Source organism: Geotrypetes seraphini, chromosome 10 (genome assembly GCF_902459505.1).
Source record: "Geotrypetes seraphini chromosome 10, aGeoSer1.1, whole genome shotgun sequence".
Classification (NCBI taxonomy): domain Eukaryota; kingdom Metazoa; phylum Chordata; class Amphibia; order Gymnophiona; family Dermophiidae; genus Geotrypetes; species Geotrypetes seraphini.
The window spans coordinates 73,999,625-74,019,814 of record NC_047093.1 but is presented as its reverse complement, the minus strand read 5'-3'; the positions used below and the strand labels follow the sequence as shown (position 1 = coordinate 74,019,814).

Here is a 20,190-nt window from a genome sequence, read left to right as displayed (position 1 = left end):
AAGTTACGCTCCTCTTTCGTGCAAAAAAGTTATTCACACCCTAAACTGTACCATTCCCTCAGGTTTTTGCAGCCCAAATGTATGACCTTGCATTTCTTAGCATTACATCTTAGCTGACAAATTTCAAACCATTCTTCAAGCTTTGCTAAGTCCTTCCTCATGTCTACTCTCTGCAGATGATACCAAAACTGCAATAGACAAATTTTACCTGACAGCCTTTCAACAATATCACTTACAAAAATGTCAAATAGAACAGGCCTAAGAACCAAACCTTGAGGCACATCTCTGGTAACATCCCTGTCATAAGAGCATAAGAATAGCCTCACTGGGTCAGACCAATGATCCAAGCCCAGTAGCCTGTTCCCACGGTGGCCAATTCAGGTCACCAGTACCTGGCCAAAACCCAAGGTGTAGCAATATTCCATGCTACCGATCCAGGGCAAGCAGTGGCTTCCACCGTGTCTTTCTACCCTCTGTCACCTTCAACTCAACCAATTCTTAACCCAGTCTGTCACTCTGGGGTTCATTCTGAGGGCACTCAGTTTATTCATAAGATGCCTGTGTGGAACACTGTCAAAAGCTTTGCTAAAATCTAAATACACATCTAGCGCACTCCCTCCCTCTATCGCATCTTAGTGCTAAATACTCTAACCCTTCCATCTTATTTTGCATTGATACATATATTTTGCTGTTTGCATCCACACATTGCTTAGCAATTGACAAGGATAATTTTAAATATTTGCATGGCTCTACTAAAGGCTCCTGACCTCTGCCTTTGTTGAAATTTCTCTATTTGGAAGATAGAATGATTCTTATGAGGAAAGACTAGAGCTCAAAATCCTGAGTGAGTGGGACAAAAAGTGTGAATCAATTGTTTACTCTTTCAAAAACAGTACAAGACTAGGGTATAGGACATTTAAATCAAAAAGGAGAAAATACTCTCTCAAGCAGCATGTAGTTAGGCTCTGGAACTCATTGCTGGGTTTAGAAAAGATTTTGACTACAACCTAGAAGAAAAGTTCATAAAGTGTTATTAAAGTGGGTCTGGAGAAGTAGCATGAAAACTTTCATTTTTATTTTTTTAATACTCCCAGATACTAATAACCTGCCTCAGCCACTGCTGGAAACTAAACATTGTGTTTGTTGGACCTCTAATCTAATCCAGTATGACAATTCTTATGTCCTAGGGGCCTGATCTATCCAGGAAGGAACATCAATCCACAGTGCCATCCCAAGAACCCAGGAAAGAAAGGTCCAGAGACCACTGTCCTAGAGCCTAGCAATCCTGCAGTGTCAAACTGTATATCTGCTGGAGACAAAGAAATATTATAAAACAAAAAGCAACAGCAGCGCCCCACCCATAGGGGGAATGAAGTCAGCTTTTAATTTTTTTTTCCTCTGCTGGTGGAGGCACACAATCTGCTCTCTTACCAGATATGGAAAAGATTACTACCAGTGGTGTAATAAGGGGGAGGCGGACATAGGGTGACATCGCCTCTGCTCCTCTCTGCCCCACCCCCTTTGAAATATTCACCGGCATAAGCAGCATCTACCACCTAATGCTCATGCCAGCCTCAGCTCCTTCTAACATCACTTCCTGGTCACCAACCTCCTTCACTACACCACTGATTACTACTTAGAGTTTTGATGAAATTTCAACCTGCATGCACACAGATATACTTTACTATGAAAATAATTAGTGTCAAATAATTCAAAAAATGTTTATTTAAACAACAAGATACTCTTATGCTTTAACAGCAAATTTGCGCATGGGGTACAGGCGTTCTTTTCTTTGCTGTTTTTTGGTCTTCAGACTTTCTTCATATTTGTTGAGTCGGCGGCGAATGGCACGAGTCTTCTTGGGCCGAAGGTCAAGAGGCTTGTACTTCTTTCCCTAGTAAGTAATCAAAACAAGTGTCACAATATTGCTCATGTTAATTCTGTGAGATTCCCGAGTCAAGTAAACAGCTCAGTATTTTCACACTGTTCATGTTACACAGAGTATAGCATCTCCGATAATATTCAGCCCACTGCACAACTTTGTCTACCTCAGAATTTTATTTAAGCAGCCCAGATGTATTGCTTATTTTTTATTTTATAATTTTTGTGTCTCATTACAAAAACAGGAAAAAGGTATGGAGAAGGCTTGGAACAAGCCTAGGCACTAGGTCACCCAAAATTCAGTGTCGGCCCAGGTGGGACAGCAAATGCTGCAGCCAGGTCTAAGTTAAGATCCTGGGACAGGGGCCACATGTTAGTGACTAGGTTCAAGGTCTATAATTCCAGGGTTCTGGAGGAGTCCTAAGCATCATCCTTAAGCAGTGACCACTACTTGCTCTCCCATCCTCACTAGGTGAGCGAGAAGCTTTGAACACTACCACCACAGAATGCCAAACCCACCTGGGTAGCAGATATGCAATGGAGGACTAAAGGCAAGTTAGAGAGACTAAAGGCAAGTTAGAGAGACAGCCTGAAAAATGGTACTGACCAGCAAATGCACTAATTTTTGCCCTATACAAACTTCCTGAAATTATTTTCTAGAACCGCCAAGTTTCCCGTATGGAAATTTTAAGCCAGTCTTGGATTTCTGACATCACCCTAATACATTACGGAACCTTCAGCACCGATTCCAAAGGGTGCAATCGGGTATTACAAATCCCATACTGCTTTGGGATGCAAGTATAAAACCAGAATTGATCAAAAAAATCTTCCTCCTGGAACTCTAACATGATAGTTATGATTTTTACCCTAAAAGCACTAAATTCCTGCCCATTCCACAATCCAATTAATATTATAAAATCACTCAAAACATTCCCATCCTACAGACCACATAGGATCAGATAATTGATCTGTATCCCCCGAAAGGCAAAACAGGCACAAGTACAGATCTATACGCCATCCAGCAGGATTTCCTTTAGCAAGAACTGATTCACACTGCATCTACTGGTTTTAGAGCAGTGCTGGGTGAATGACTTGCAGTATATTCATTTCAAAACAGATACAAAATATGCAAAGACAAAGAACATAATAGTTTGCATTTAATATTTACCTTGTAGAATTTTCTCAGATTTTCTTTCTGTGTCTGATTAATGACTGTCAGCACTCTGGCAATAGATTTACGGACAACCCGACTAAATTTAAAAAAAAAAGGGGAAAGGCTGTCAATTTTCAGAATCTGCATTTCAGTCATGGATTGCATCAGTGCAGTAGTCTATAGTGCTGCCTGATTCAGGGAAAAAATATTTCGTTTCATAAGATATAAAATTGCCCTTTTGACTATACCCCTGCATTCATAAATAGATTACTGATTCCTTATGATCCTCCCAGAACTTTAAGATCAGCCTCACAACATTCCCTTAACGTCCCACCCTTAAAGATAATTGGTACTCGTCGTACTCTCATTTCCTCAGTCACTGCCCCTTTTATTTGGAACTCTCTCCCTCTATACCTCAGAGCTGAACAAAACTTGCAGAAATTCAAAAGTAGCCTAAAATGCCTGCTCTTTAAAGATGCTTATAACTGATTTTTTACATATGTACTTACTTCCACACTAGAGAGCTGAACGGGGACGACGGGAATCCCGCGGGCATCCCGCGGGTTCCCCCTTCGGGTCACGGGGATCCCGTGGGGACGCCCCTAGGGTCGCGGGGATCCCGTGGGGACGCCCCCTAGGGTCGTGGGGATCCCATGGGGACGTCTCCGAGGGTCGCGGGGCTCCTGCGGGGCTGGATGTACTCAGTCACGCGGCTCTTCTTCTCCCTACCTTCTCTGCTTGCAGCACAGAGCCGAACGGAAGTCTTCCCGACATCAGCGCTGACGTCGGAGGGGAGGGAGGGCTTAAATAAAGCTTAAACAAAGCCCTCCCTCCCTCCGACGTCAGCGCTGACGTCGGGAAGACTTCCGTTCGGCTCTGTGCTGCAGGTAAGGAGGAGAGTAGCCTCACGGTTCGAGTGGCTACCAAGGGAGGGGGGCGGTCCGCCCCGCCCCGGTTGCAGCACAGCCGGCCAGGTCCCCTTACTTTTGTGGCACTTCCCCGACCGACCGATAACAGCCCGGGGTCCGACAATCCTCCCTGCCCTGTAGCCGCGAATCTAAATTACCTTCTTACAGCAGATGGGTGCCAGACCAATTTGGAAGGGGGAAGAAAGGGAGAGGCACAGTAACAGAGCAAATGGAAGATGCAGAAGGAAGAGAGACAGTGGATGGAAGGAAATGAATGAGAACATGAGGAAAGCAGAAACCAGGCAACAAAGGTAGGAAAATAATTCTATTTCTTTTTTTTTTTTTTTTTGCTTCAGGATAAAGTAGTATATTAGTTGTGTTGATAAAAATTTATAAACATTAGAGGCTCTGGTAGAAACCCGTTTACAAAGTATGTATTCTTCCCAATTAATATTTTCAAATTAATAAAGTCTTTTTGCTTATTTGTAAATGGGTTTCTACCAGAGCCTTTAATTCAGTAGCATAATTAAATGAAATAACTATTTCTGAAGTTTATAGGGACGGGCGGGGATTCCTCGCGGGGACGGGCGGGAACGGAGGGGATTCCTCGCAGGGACGGAGGGATTCCTCACGGGGACGGGTGGGATTCCTCGCGGGGACGGGTGGGACTTTGGCGGGGACGGGTGGGATTTCTGTCCCCGCGCAACTCTCTATTCCACACTACTTAATTTGTTCCCCTTCCCTATTGTATTTTCCTTTTATGTATTCTTTCTAAGAAGTTGTAGTTATTCCCTTTTTCCCCAATGTTATCATGTCGCAAGTACGTTTGTTTTGTTGGTTTATGTTTAATTACTTAAAATGTACATCTCCCAGCTATTTTAAATTACTATGTACCTTTGGAGAAGCGTTTAATCAAAATTTTAATAAACTATGAAACTATGAAGAACGTAAGAATAGCCTTATTGGGTCAGATCAATGGTCCATCAAGCTCAGCAGCCCATTCTTATGGTAGCCAATCCAGGTCATTAGTACCTGGCCAAAACCCAAGGAGTGGCTTCCTCCATGTCTTTCTCAATAACAGACTATGGACTTTTCGATTCGGCCTATTGAATCAATTTTTCAATTTGATTTGCCTTTTCTGCCAAATCAAGCATTTTGGTTTTTTTTTTCAAATGTTCTAGTGGGTTTATTTTGTAGCTTTTCCACCCCCACCCCTTTTCCCTCTCCAATCCTACGCCAACGCTGTGGTGTAAACAAAATAAAAAAAGTTTTTTCCTCTCTCTATTATGTCCTAGCTTCACGCTTGCTAACACCAGCTCTGGCAGGATACATATTTCAAACCTGACATATCGTAATCACAAAATAGAAAATAAAATTACTCTTTTCTACCTTCCATGCCATATCCAACATTTGTTTCTTTCCAACTGTCTACCATCTCTATTTCTCTCCATTATGATGTGCAACATTTCCTTCTCACTCCCCATGCACCATCTCTCCCTGCCCTCCACTCCATGTCCAACATTTCTCCTCTCTTCTCCATGCATGTTTCCCTCCCTTCCGCCATATGCAAGATTTCACTCACACCTTTCTACCTCTTCTCTCCCTTCCTATCCTCCAACCCAACAATTCTTCCACTCCCTCCCATGTGCAGAATCCTCTCCTCCCACCTATTCCCCTGTATAGCAGTTTTCCATCCCTCCCCTTGCCCTGTGCAGCAGCACCTCACCAATTCTCCCCACTGTAAGACCTAATATATCTCCAAGGCCTCCTAAAGCAGCAGCAATGGATGGTCAGCAGTGGCATTGCTCTGAATGGACTACTCACAGCCTGGCCTGCCCTGCCAGGGCTTCCCTCTGCTGCATCATCGGTGATGTGGCAGAGGGATAGCCCCAGCAGGGAATGCAGCAGAGCAGCCCATTCAGAGTGATGCGCCACTGTTGAACCTTCATTACCGCCACCACTGATGCTTTAGGAGACCTCAGAAGTATGTCAGATCTCAACAAGGGGGGTGGGGGTGGAGGAAGGGGTGCTGGTCACTGAATTAGTGAGTACAATTTTCTTGAACAATGAATCAATTCACCAAAGTGATTCGGACAGCACTAATAGTCTCCAACCACAATTTTCATGTAAAGGACCACGGTGTGATTACAAGAAAGCTCTGAGGGCCATCAAAAGGTTTCAAGTTTACGCATACTGCTAATTTTGTAAACCACCTTGACCTGCTTATTCAGACTGGGTATTAAACTAAAAATTAATACTAATACTGATTCTACAACACTTCAAGGATATATTTTAAAAATTCACTTTATTTTGGATTGTCAACAGTAGCAAATTCCATAAATGAGACACCTCAGTAGCACACTAGATTGTTTGCAGTTACTATATCAAATGGACAAGATTGAAATTAACGCATTTACATGATTTGAAGAGCATTTTAGCCAACTTTTTGAGGGCTGCAATGGAGAGCATCGGGGCCACACACTATTAGTGTGTTCCACAAACTTCCAAGACCAACAAGGGAGAAGTATGCTGATATTTTGTTGGAGCAGATCCAAGCAACACTGACAATTCCTAGAAGGATAGAATACAGGCAAAGCTAAACTACAGAAAAGTATTTGATATATGGTTTATTGTATTTTCTTAACACCACAGTTTTACTTGAGGAGCTAGCTAAACTAAAGGTGAACAAAGTGATGGGGCCAGATGGTGTACATCTTAGGGTACTGAAGAACTTAGGGAAGTTCTGGTGGCTCCACTTGCTGATCTTTCAATGTTTCTTTAGAGTCAGGAGTGGTACCAGAAGACTGGAGAAGGGCAGATGTGGTCACTCTCCACAAAAGTGGAAGTAAGGAAAAGAACTACAGGCCAGTAAGTCTGACTTCTGTGGTAAGTAAATTAATGGAAACTCTTTTAAAACAGAAGTGACGTTTCTAGAATCCAGTGGATTACAGGGCCTGAGAAAACAAGGATTCACTAGAGGCAGATCTTGTCTGACAAATCTGATCAATTTCTTTGCCTGGGTGACCAGAGAACTGGATAGAGCAGGAGTTTCAAAGTCCCTTCTCGAGGGCCGCAATCCAGTCCGGTTTTCAGGATTTCCCCAATGAATATGCATGAGATCTATGTGCATGCACTGCTTTCAATGCATATTCATTGGGGAAATCCTGAAAACCCGACTGGATTGCGGCCCTCAAGGAGGGACTTTGAGACCCCTGGGATAGAGGGAGATGTGGTGTATTTAGATTTTAGTAAAGCTTTTGACAGCATTCCACACAGGCGTCTAATAAATGAGAGAGAATAGTGCACAATGGAGATAGCTCTGAGGAATGGGATGTTACCAGTGGTTTACCTCAAGGTTTGGTTCTTGGGCATGTTTTTTAAACATTTTTGTAAGTAATATTTCAGAAGGGCTGAAAGATTTGCCTCTTTGTGGATGACACCAAAATCTGCACTAGAGTAGACACCCCTAATGGAGTGAATAACATGAGAACGGACTTAGCAAAGCCTGGTCTGAAATTTGTCAGCTAAGATTTAAAACTAAGAAATGCAAGGTCATGCATTTGTGCTACAAAAAAACAAGGGAATGGTACAGTTTAAGGGGTGAAGAACTTTTGTGCATGGCAGAGGAGATGTTGGGTGTGATAGTATGTGATGATTTAAAAGTGGCCAAAGGAAAAAAAATGAGGTACTGATGCCCCTGTAAATAAGTCTCTGGTGAGACCTCATTTTGAATATTGTGTACAATTCTGGAGACTGCACCTTCAAAAAGATATAAACAGGATGAAGTCTGTCCAAAGGAAAACTACTAAAATAGTCAGTTGTCTTCGTCATAAGGCACATGGGGACAGACTTAAAGATCTCAACATGTGGAGGAAAAGCAGCAGAGGATAGATATGAGATACACTTAAATACCTATGTGACAAAGAGGCATGAGGCCAGTCTTTCAATTGAAAGAAAACTCCAGGGTAAGATTACATGGGATGAAGTTAAGAGGTGATTGGTTCAGGAGTAATTTAAGGAAATACTTTTTTACAGAAAGGGTGCCAGCTGCATGGAATAGTCTCCCGATAGAGACTGTGACTGAATTAAAGAAAACATGAGATCTATTAAGAAGAAGGAGATAGTAGATGCTGCGGAGAGGCAGACTGGATGAGCCATTTGGCCTTTATCTGCCATCATGTTTCTAGGTAAGAGTAGAACAGAGATTGGAGGCATCTACTGTACATGTTTGTAAAGTTGTTCTGTTAGCTAATAAGTGTATATTCAAATGAATTCAACTTCTTGCAGGACTTACATTTTAGATAGCTTGGATGCAGCTCCTCCAGTTACTTTAGCTACTCTGAGCTGGGAGAGTTCCACCTTAAGGTCATCAAGTTGCTTCAGTAGCTCCTCTTTCTTCTTTCCACGCAGATCCCGGGCCTTGATCTTTGCCTAATAAAAAAGTAGATCACCCAGTCAAAATAAGTGTGCTACTAATAAGGCAACTGCAAAGTAGTGAAACAAAACAACTTCCCTTCAGTTACATAAACACCCCATTTCTCAATCATTCATACCCCTCCATTACCAAATCCAGCTCACTTCATCTAAGTCTGAACAGAATACTTAACTAAAATCAAACCTAAACACTTTTTAAAGTCACTTTTATAAAATTAATTCTTAACTCACTTACCACGTGTTCTTATGTAATGCTTTTATCAAGCCTCATTCATCACAGCTATCTTATAACCCACCTAGTTTACTTTTTCCCTTTCCTGGCCTAACTGTCTTAAAGCCTCTTCTATAATAATAATCCTCTAAGAGCGCATGCGCACTTAGGAGGATGTGGGGATCCGACATGTGCTGTGTCCGTCCGTGGCGGCGGCTTGAGGCACATGCACCACAGCACAGCCGGCGAATCCCCCCTCCCGCCCTCACTCACAGCCAAAACCTTCTCGCCAACTCACTCACCGCCAAAACCTTCCCGCAGCCCCCTTCAAATTCATAGACAAGCGCTACACCGCACTACCACTGGCCTCGCCGTCTTCTGTCCACTGCGGCCCGCCCTCTCTGACTACTTCCTGTTTCCGCTAGGGTTGGCCGCAGTAGATAGAAGATGCCAAAGACAGCGGTAGCACGGCGCAGCACTTTTCTGTGAATTTAAACGTGGCGGCTGGGAAGGAGGCTGCGGGAAATGCTGCTGCTGCTGCACAGGAAAGGCCAGGAAATGCTGCTGCTGCACAGGAAAGTGTGTGTGTGTGTGTGTGGGGAAATGCTGCTTCTGCACAGGGAAGGGTGGGAAATGCTGCTGCACAGGGAAGTGTGTGTGTGTGTGTGGGAAATGCTGCTTCTGCACAGGGAAGGGTGGGAAATGCTGTTGCACAGGGAAGTGTGTGTGTGGGGGGGGGAGAAATGCTGCTTCTGCACAGGGAAGGCCGAGAAATGCTGCTGCTGCACAGGGAAGTGTGTGTGAGTGTGGCGGGGGAAATGCTGCTTCTGCACAGGGAAGGGTGGGAGGGAAATGCTGCTGCTGCTGCACAGGGAAGTGGAGAGGGAAAGGGGGCCTGGTAGCAATCTTGGTTTGCTTTGGAGGAGGGGAGACAGAAAGACAGGCAGGCAGGCAGCGCATTAGAACAAAAGTCAGACACACAGAAAGACAGTGGGCAGGGAGAAAAACAGAAAGAAAGGACAGACAGCGGGAGGAAGAAAGAAAGAAAGGAAGAGAGAAACAGGGGCAGGGAGAGACACAGAAAGAAAGAAGGACAGACAGCAGGAAGGAAAAAGAAAGAAAGGAAGAGAGAGACAGGGGCAGGGAGAGACACAGAAAGAAAGACAGACAGACAAGACATATATTCTAGCACCTGTTAATGTAACGGGCTTAAACACTAGTTTATCTAATAAAAGCTTATGAATCACACACCTAAAAGTAGTCTATTCAAGATAGTTTCCAAAAACATATGTACAGAATATTCAGGAGAAAAAGTCATAAAACCATATAAACAAGAGAGGTGATGCTTATTGTTTGCGGACTGTTTTTGCCTTTTGAGCCTCTGAATTAGCTGTGAACTGTGGCAGTTGATATGCCATTTACATCAGGCACCCGGAGAAACAGCATGGGACATCACTGGGCACCTTCAGCTCTGGTTGAAAAAAACCACAGCTACTGTGGCACGTGGCCAAAGGGGCCCCTTGGAGCCACGAGAGACTAAGGTAACCTTGGAAGATTATAAAAATATTTTCTTCATATAATGGGTAAACGGAAAGGTAAAACCAAGGTTTCTACTCCAGTGACTTCTGGTCCTGATAGTTCCTAGTGTATCTTCTTCACAAGTTCCAGCTGTTGATATGTCTTTAGAGGTCTCTCTCAGTCCGCTAGACCGTACATATCCAATCTCTCCTTTTTCTGTTGAATTAGGCCCTAGTGTAGGTCCTAATACACCTTCACCAGATAATCCAGAACTTCGAAGCCCATCGATAACATATAGTTCTATGCCAAAGGTTTATCTTTTGTTGGTAAATGGTTCTGAAGACACTGATTTGGCGAAGGTAACACAGGAAATTTCCTTGAAGGATGTTTGGTTAATGTCAAGATGGAGGGTTTGTTAAAAATCAGTCATTAATCAATATCAGGTTCTCCAACAGGAAGTTGTTGGCAAATTGGAAAATTTAGACTCTAATGCAAAGATCCTTGATAAAAGACTTTCTATAGCTGAAACACAGGTTTCTGCCTTGCAAGCTATTTCTACATCATCTGTTAAGGATTTCCTTAGCTTACATTTAAAAATTGAAATGTTGGAGAATAATACAAGATTCAGAAACCTGTGATTATTAAATTTCCCAATAACTCATTTGCTATCTCCTAAATTCTTTTGAGAAAATATCTCGGGGAAATTTTAGGTTTACAAAATGCTGAATTTTGTGGAGCAAAAATTCTTGTGTTTCCGGATGTGGGCACAGGTTTGACAGAAGACCTTTTTAGTATTAAAGCCTAGGGTGTTGGCTTTGGGTGCCACATTTTTTTATATTTCCTTTGAAGTATCATGATAAAAATTTCCTTTTTTGGGATCCATTACAGTTGGAGCAATTTCTTAAATTACATGGAGGAAAACCTTGACTGTTTTTGCTTTAGAATGTTAAAAGGGAAGGGGCACGGTTTATATTGGGATCATTCCCAATTTTTTTTCCCTTAAAATTATGATATAATTGGTATCATCTCTCTAGATGTGGACTATGATAGATTATCATATTATTTAGAGATATTGTCTGCTGAATATATTTTTGTTGTATTTCCATATCCTGTATTCTGTAATGGAATGTAAATGTAAAATATGCAATCAATATATATATATCCTATATAATAAAACCCTAAGCGCACCTGCGCACTTAGGGTTTCATGTTCCCTGCCGCTATGTTTTCTGTTCCCTGGTCGAATTCTATTTTAGAACACGGCGGCAGGGAACGTTCTGGCCACTCCCCTCCTCCCACTCTCACTCACCAACTGCTGGAGGAAGCCTGGCAAGCTCTCTCCCTGCCCGCGTCCTCGGCAGGGAACACACTGTAGCTTCCCCCTTCCCGCCCTCACTCACCAATCGCTGCCGCCACTGATCCTCCTCTTCAAAACAGCCTGCGATCGTGGCCGGCTTTAGCGAACCTCGCAGGCCGCTCTCCAACCTCAGTAGCATGTTCCCTCTGACGCATGGGATTGCGTCAGAGGGAACGTGCTACCGAGTCGGAGAGCGGCCTACGAGGTTCGCTAAAGCCAGCCACGATCGCAGGCTGCTTTGAAGAGGAGCAGGCCAGAAGACGCTGGGATGGAGGGAGGGTAAGAACGGGAACAATAGAGGGGGCCAGGGGGAGAGGGAAAGGGGGCTGCTTTGGGGGGAGGGGTGTGCTGGGGACAGACAGCTTTGCTCTGGGGAGAGACAGAAGGGGCCATGGAGAGACAGTTAGGGAGAGGGAAAGGGGGCTGCTTTAGGGGGAGAGGTGTGCTGGGGACAGACAGCTTTGCTCTGGGGGGAGACAGAAGGGGCCATGGAGAGGCAGTTAGGGAGAGGGAAAGGGGGCTGCTTTGGGGGGAGGTGTGTGCTGGGGTAAACAGCTTTGCTCGGGGGGGAATACAGAAGGGGGGGCCACAGAGAGATAGTCAGGGAGAGGGAAAGGGGGCTGCTTTGGGGGGGAGGTGTGCTGGAGACAGACAGCTTTGCTTTGGGGGCAGACAGAAGGGGCCATGGAGAGACAGTTAGGGAGAGGGAAAAGGGGGCTGCTTTGGGGAAGAAGTGTGCTGGGTACAGACATACAGACAGCTTTGCTCTGGGGGGAATGCAGAAGGGGCCATGGAGAGACAGTTAGGGAGAGGGAAAGGGGGCTGCTTTGGGGGGAGGTGTGTGCTGGGGTAAACAGCTTTGCTCGGGGGGAATACAGAAGGGGGGCCACAGAGAGACAGTCAGGGAGAGGGAAAGGGGGCTGCTAGCTTTGCTTGGGGGGGGGAGACAGAAGGACACAGACAGCGGCCAAGGAGAGAGCGATAAAGAAACACAGACAGACTCACTCCAGAGTCCTCTTTAAATGTGCCTGTTTAGCCTTCAAGATCCTACATGGCATCCTCCCTCCCGTTATCCCACTCTTCTGGAATTCCTCTAACCCTAATTCCACTAGATCCTCCCAAAAACTGAAACTATCATTCCCCTCTACAAAAGGTACATCCTGCGTAGGAAAACTAGGAACATCCCTCCCCTTTAGAACCACAGAACTCTGGAATAACCTCACATCCCAGCTCAGAGTTTCAAGTTCCCTCCAATCCTTCCACAAACACCTGAAAACTTGGCTCTTTTCAAAAATCTAACACTTCCCGCTTTTTGGTTCTCTGTCCCTCTTTATCTTCCTAGCTCCTTTCCTATAACCCTTCATTGTAGCTCCTTTTCAACCTAACCCTGTAAACTGTGCCGAGCTCTACGCTTGTGGAGATGGCGCGGTATATAAACCTAAGGTTTAGTTTAGTTTAGACAGATACATCTATTCTAGCACTCGTTAATGTAACGGACTTAAAGACATTTTGATAGACAGACAGACAGATATATATAAACAATACAAAATACAAAACAAGTCCACCTGCCCCTGTATTCCTCCAATAATGGTAGCCGATCCTTTACATTCTTCCCCCCACCAATCCCATAATTTGTTATATCTTTTTTTTTTGCATATATATATAAAGCCCTTTCTGTGGCTGCATAGCTTAGTACTTTGATTCAAGACCAGAGATAAGCAGGGCTCAGGTGCACAATGGAAACAATCCTCTGAAGCGTATGGAAGGAGAGGAGGTGGCTGCCAGTACTATGGTGATGTCTGTTGCCCTGAACTTTAGATGAGGCTTTGTTCCAGCCCTCAAGGATAAAGAAAATGGATTAATAAAAGCAAAAATACATTGCTGATAAGCATGGATCAAATATGAAGCAATATTGAAGACAGATACTAAAAAGACAGCCAAAAATTTGTATCCCAACAATATTTTTTTCCAGTATTTGCTACAATGCCTTTCAAAGTAAACCGTGCTCGTCAAGGCCCTTTAAAGAATAAACCGAGTACATTATGACAGTCAGCTACTAAACATATACTGCCATAGCCAAGATAACATAAAAAGATCAAGAAAAACAGAAATATGCAGTGTACTACTCCACCAGATGGCCCCATCTAGCCCAGGGTTCCCTTAAAATTCCACTGAAAGAACAGCGAGATCAAATCAGAAATCCAAAGAAAAATCATTTCACAAAAAATGAACCAGTATGGAAATGCTGAGTGCAAGCTGGTATCAAGTCTGAGTTAGACTTGATACCAGCTTGCACTCAGCATTTCCATACTGGTTCATTTTTTGTGAAATGATTTTTCTTTGGATTTCTGATTTGATCTCGCTGTTCTTTCAGTGGAATTTTCAAGGGTGGTGGAATGCTAAGCAAAGTAGCCTGAAACAAGCACAAGTTACCCAACTAAACAAAGGAAGCAAGTAAGAGCTGTTCTTGCACTTTAGTCAACCAAGCTTTAAACTCAGATCTTCAATTTAAATAAAATACATTATGGAAAAACCAATATTGGGCAGCTTGAAACAGGAACGCTATCAAATTGACTTGCACCTATAAAGCAGCTTAACCAAATAAATAAACAATACAAAGCATTAGTCATTGAGTATTGCAACATCAAACTAAGGCCATAAGTGTTATTGTAAATACAACAATAAATTACCGCATATATTCAAATATAATCCGAGGTAACCTTTCTCCCCCTCAGAAAGGGGGGAAAAAGGTTAACTCGAATATAAACTTAACTCACAACAGTCTCGTAAGTTTACTGTGGAGTGGAGGCGTGGCTTAACATGCCACTGCCCCCAGGTACCACAGTTAGATTCTGAGCCTGCAGGGACAGATAGGGAGAATACTTAAAGAGTACTTGATTACTATTCAATGTATGGTATACCAGTCTGGATGAATCTCTTCATTAAAAGGCAATTAATAAATCCAAACAAACTTGCATCAGCCATTTTGAGTAGCGAGATTGCACAGGGCAAGAGCATAGGAGGATCACTGGCTCACCACTGGACCAGCACGAGTTAAGACAGGCCCAGGCAGAGGCCTGCGATGGATCCAAAAAGGGAAGGACTCAAATATAAACTGAGTCCCCCATTTCTGGGGCTATGTTTTTGGCCCCCAAATCTAGGTTTATATTTGAGTATAAACACTAGTAAAACACCCAAATCAAAGCATTTGGCATGAGCAAGCAACAACCAAACATCCACCAAGTTTTTTTCTATGTATTCAAGCCCATTTACAGAAGAGACATGTTCTAACAGCCATAAAAATGAATGAATATTGCGTATTGGGAGGGCCAGTCTGGTGCTTCTCATGAACATATTTGCAGTAAATATGAAACTACAAAAAAAGAAAAAAGTTGTAAGCATCCCCAGTCATGACTGTTAATGCTATATACCTCACATCCATCTCTGTTTTTCTCTTACACTCAGCAATATAAGACTTAACAATATAAGACAATGAAAGAAAGGTGTTCTCCAGGGGAACTAGGTTTGATTCCTACTGCAGCATCTTGTGACTTAGGGCAAGTCACTCAGCCCTCCATTACCACTTAAACAAAATAGAGAATGACACGGGAACAAATTTTCCCATAGCCCCGCAGAAACTCAGTTCTCCATCCCGTCCCCGTGAGTTTTGTTGCTGCCACTGTCCCATTCCTGTAAGCTCTGCCTTATCCACACAAGCCTCAAACGCTTATGATTTTAAAGTGCTTGAGGCTTGTGCAGATGAGGACAGAGCTTGCAGGAATGGGGCAGGGACAGAAAAAGAACTCTCCAGGAAGGGAAAATTAGTTTCCATAGGGACAGGGAAAAATTTGTCCCATCATTCTCTAGTACAAAATAAGTACCTGTATATAATATGTAAACTACTTAATCTTTAAGCACAGAAAGGAAGTACATCAAATTCATTCATGTTTCTATACCGTTCTCCCAGGAGAGCTCAGAATGGTCTACATAAATCTATTCAGGTACTCAAGCATCTTTTCCCAATTTGTCCCGGTGGACTCACAATCTATTTAATATACCTAGGGCACCAAGGGGGGGGATTAGGTGACTTGCCCCAGGTCACAAGGAGCAGTGTGGGTTTGAACCCACAACCTCAGGGTGCTGAGGCTGTAGCTTTAACCACTGCACTACTCTCTCCCCTTCTGCCCCTCATGTGTGATTATTAACCATGTATCATGATATTCAACATACAGTCTCAAGACTGATTTATTATTTATTGCCATCTTCTGAATCACCACTTATTTACTAAGCAACCTGGAGCCAACAGCAAATTGTAACCAAACATCTGTGCAATAGGTGGCCGAAATTACTACTATACATGGGGTAAACTGCCTACCGTCTTCCCTAGGTAACCTAGAACGGCAAGCTGCACACTAGTTGGCCTGTAAACACTGTAGAAACCTACAAACATCTGACAAGAGGAATACACTCAACTTGGCTTCTCTGTTTAAAGCACACAGTAATGTAAAAGCGGAGACCCTAAGTCGAGTTAGATCCTAGAAAATGGCATGTAATAGTGGATATCGAACTGTGTAGGAGGCAGAGGGGAGATAAAAGTCTTTGAATTGCCTGAAATTTTAGTAAAGTCTCATTGGTGGTATCTATCACTAGAAGATCGCGCACTAAGTTAATGGAAAGCTACTCCTCGCGGAAGCTCAGGCTGCAAAGCCTTAAAGAAGAGGTTTTTTAATGGGCGGTGAGGATGAGAGAACCAGTTAACGAGAAAACGGGGAAGCGCCTCAGGCCGCAACAGCCTTCCTCTTCTTTAAATTAAAAAAGGAGATTTCTTCCACATCCCACACCCAGAAATGCACAAACAGAGCTCCCACCCACCCAACCAATGCCCTAAAGTGAAGTCTAGGGTTTCAGAGCCCACGGATGACGACGGATTACAGTAGCACAGCTCAGCCTTTCTCACCATGGTAGCTGCAGGATATTACCGGAAAAGGAAGAGGAGTAGCATCAGCGATGCTGTAACTGTGCGCGGACTGAACCAATTGCAACCCGGCGCAGGGGGTGGGGTGAGGACATTAGGGGAAGAGCGTGGGGCAGTGTGCTTTCTGATTCCCACCGCGTGTATAGTGAAATGGTTCGGTCTGCGTCATTCCGTGTTGTGTTTGGCCCCGCCCACAACAGATCGTCGTTCCCAGGAAAATGGTGTTAAACGTTGAACGATGGCGAATTTGAGTCAGTAGCAAATACCTGGCATAATAACCAAGTAGGAGGTAGAGATACCAAAGCCTATCTGACTAATAATTGTGTACGACTTTGACCTCCACGTCATTTTCTTTTTTAAATTTAGCAATGCTGTTTACTTTGTGCTAGAGATGCCAAGTGTAGACCCTCTCAGAGTCTTAAGAGATTTAAATTATATTGCTTTTCAAATGAGAAAAAATATTTGCTTTCCTTTGATACCCGAAATTTACACATGATTTAATCAGATGGTAAGGCATCTGTTTCACAACTATACAGTATATAGAATGCAACTATATACACAGGAAAAAGGGGACAAGGTTGAAGAAAAGGCAAAGTATGAAGGAAGTTGTGCTCTGATTTCTTTCTGCTGGTTGTTTTTTTGTTGTATTTTTTTGCCACTTGGCTTCTCTCTCTCATATTTGTCCTTCATTAAAGTAGTGATCAGAAAGAGTACACAGCCACTGAAGCTCCAATGTCTGAGAGAGAAGGGGGCTCAAACAGAGCAGTCAAGGGAGCCCAGTTTTTGAGAAGAAGATTTAACTGCATGCCCCCAGCCCTGCCCCACTGTACCTCATGGCTCAGCCCCCTGATATACTTCAATCCCACAGCCTTTCCAGAAAATATCTTATTTACATAAGTGACAGCAGGGATGGGTAAAAGGAAGTGTTTCAGTGCATCTATTTGTAAGTGGATTATCAGCCTCGGGGTGCTTATATTGCTCCTGGTCATCCTAAAACCAGTGCACAGGAATCAGAATATATGTGTAATGATATTAGGTAAGGCTCTGGATTACATTCCCCACATATAAGTTCTGACCCCTGGGTAATACAATATCTGCAAAATAATCAGGGCTGTGGAGTCGGTATGACGGGACTCCTGCCTTCGCGTATCCGGCAGATACACAAAGGCAGGAGTCCTGGCATACGCGACGGTAGCAGGCAGTTGCAAGTCAGCTGATGCCGGCGCCTCTCTTGCTGCCCAGAGTGTGAGATTGGGTAATAGACCATGGGCCGCAAAATAGCACCTGGGGGGGCCACAGGCAGCCCATGGGCCACAGGTTTGAGACCACTGCTCTAAAGTATGCATATTAAGATCTTTAAGGACTCCGTTTACTAAAGCACGCTAGCATTTTTAGCACAAAGATTAGCATGCGCAAAACCACACAATAGATGAAAATACTAATGCAAGCTCTATGGAGGCATTAGCGTCTAGCGCGTGGGGCATTGTACCGCTAATGCACCTTAGTAAAAGGAACCCTAAGTCAGGGGTGTCCAATGTCGGTCCTCGAGGGCCGCAATCCAGTCGGGTTTTCAGGATTTCCCCAATGAATATGCATGAGATATATGTGCATGCACTGCTTTCAATGCATATTCATTGGGGAAATCCTGAAAACCCGACTGGATTGCGGCCCTCGAGGACCGACATTGGACACCCCTGCTAAGTATTTCTAGTGAACCCACTATAAATCAAAAGAGATGGTAGAAACCCAACGGTAGCTGTCAGCTCAATATTAATGATTTCTTATTTTAGAAAATAAAGTGCCTAAACTTAAACTATTTTCATATAAAGAGAGGAAAAAGAAATCTCAGAAACCTGCTCAGAACTTAATAGTTCAAGGAATATATCCAAGACTTTAAAGCAGGGGTAGGGAACTCCGGTCCTCGAGAGCCATATTCCATTCGGGTTTTCAGGATTTCCCCAATGAATATGCATTGAAAGCAGTGCATGCAAATAGATCTCATGCATATTCATTGGGGAAATCCTGAAAACCTGACTGGAATACAGCTCTCGAGGACCGAAGTTCCCTACCCCTGCTTTAAAGGTTCCAGATTTCAATCAAAGATTCTTAAAAAACCTCTCTTGTATGAATAAATGTGTGAAAAAAATAAAGTGTTAAACTCAAACTAGTGTTTTGTCTCCCTTTCATACAAATAAATTTTGTGTATAACTTGTGTTTATATAAAAACTAACTTTACTTCAAAGTGTTGTAAATTCTCATTTGCAACAAAAGCAGACATGCTATCTTTCATGTGACTGAAAATAAAGTTGTCCTGCTGTTCATAAACCAGAATGCTTCTTGAGAGATAAATCTGTTACTCAATCATTAAGCCTTGAAAATCTCATCCATTAAATATTGCACTTATCTCATCCAGCTAAATCCCTACGGGACCCATTTCGCATATGACGGCTTCTTCCGGGGTCTTGGATTAACAGCTAGTTTTCTGTGCAAGAAAATACAACTTATATCAGCAATCTTATAAGGCAAATCTATTAAATCACATTAATTGACAACCGTTCTGCAGTAAAGTATAAGACACTGTTATTTTCTAAATCCAAAAAAGGAAACAGCTCTAGCTATGTGCTGTGCCAAGCTGGGAGTGAGCTGTCATTAATAAAATTTGAATGAAAAAAGAAATGCGTGAACATCATCTTTAAAATGTTTACAAAAGATGGCAAACTTTCAAAAAATGGCACTCACTCTTCAGAGAACGCTAGCGCATGCGCTTTATTAAATATCTGTAGAAACTATTTTTTAACTCTCCAATGGCATCATGTTCAAACTACCAATTCAAGAATGTTCAAAACTATTTCAGCTTTTTTTAAAAAAGCTTTAGCTTGAACTAAAAGAAAAAGCTTACAACTTACTGAATGAAAAACAGCAAAGAATTCTTCTGGACGCTGCTCCTGCGCACTAACTCTCAGCAGGCAAAAAAAGTCTAGCGCATGAACAAATAAATCTCACTAACTGCCACCTACGTCACATCAGTTCACAGCTCTTATTGGCTTGAGAGATGTTAAAACATTTTGACAAATGTCAAAATTAAAATAGTTAAAAATATGAAATGTGTTTAAAAAAAAACGGCTTCCCTTATTGAAAAGCATTGGAGCCTATGAAAAATTGTTGTTTCAAATAATCTAATGCGTCATAATGATGTTATCCAATGAACACTCTCAATTCCAAAGATCAGTTCAATCCAGAGGGCTGAACAAACTTTAATTTATGTATCTAGCGTGCCTCCCGCTGCTGAAGTCTTTTTCTGTCTGTCTCTTCCCCTAAAGGAGATAGGTTCCTGATTGATAGCAAAACATCTCAAATCAGTAAATGAGTGTTGGAATTCCATGCAATGTTCTACCAGTGGTTCAGGTATCCTTTTTCTTTTGTTTGATTTGTGATCCAATAATTTTCAACATAAATTTTCTTACATGGACACCATATCATATATATAATGTAGGTAGATTTGCAATTTAAATGATGATTGATATAATAAATCCTGTTGTCAACAGGATTGATGAAATCTTTAACTTGCTGAATGATGCTGCAAGATAAACATTTAAAGAAACCTTTTGGCAAACCAGACTGAACAGTGTTCTTGATATTAGGAAGTGATGCTGGACTGATGAGTTATTTCAAATTTCACTCTTTCGAAAAGGCTATCCTCAAATCAGTACTTTTGAACGCAGAATGTGTTTTTACAATTGACCAATTCTTTCTG

General features: G+C 42.8%; 1 protein-coding gene across 1 annotated transcript; it reads right to left on the bottom strand.

Moving 5' to 3' along the window:
• Positions 1-1,705: 1,705 nt before the first annotated feature.
• RPL35 (ribosomal protein L35) lies at positions 1,706-16,572 on the bottom strand. The gene is made up of 4 exons (XM_033962110.1): positions 16,419-16,572; positions 8,237-8,373; positions 3,050-3,131; positions 1,706-1,894 (listed from the first exon to the last, which is right to left on the bottom strand). Exons 1-4 carry the CDS (start codon positions 16,419-16,421, stop codon positions 1,745-1,747), a joined length of 372 nt encoding a protein of 123 aa, XP_033818001.1. The 5' UTR covers positions 16,422-16,572; the 3' UTR covers positions 1,706-1,744.
• Between the last annotated feature and the right edge of the window lie 3,618 nt (positions 16,573-20,190).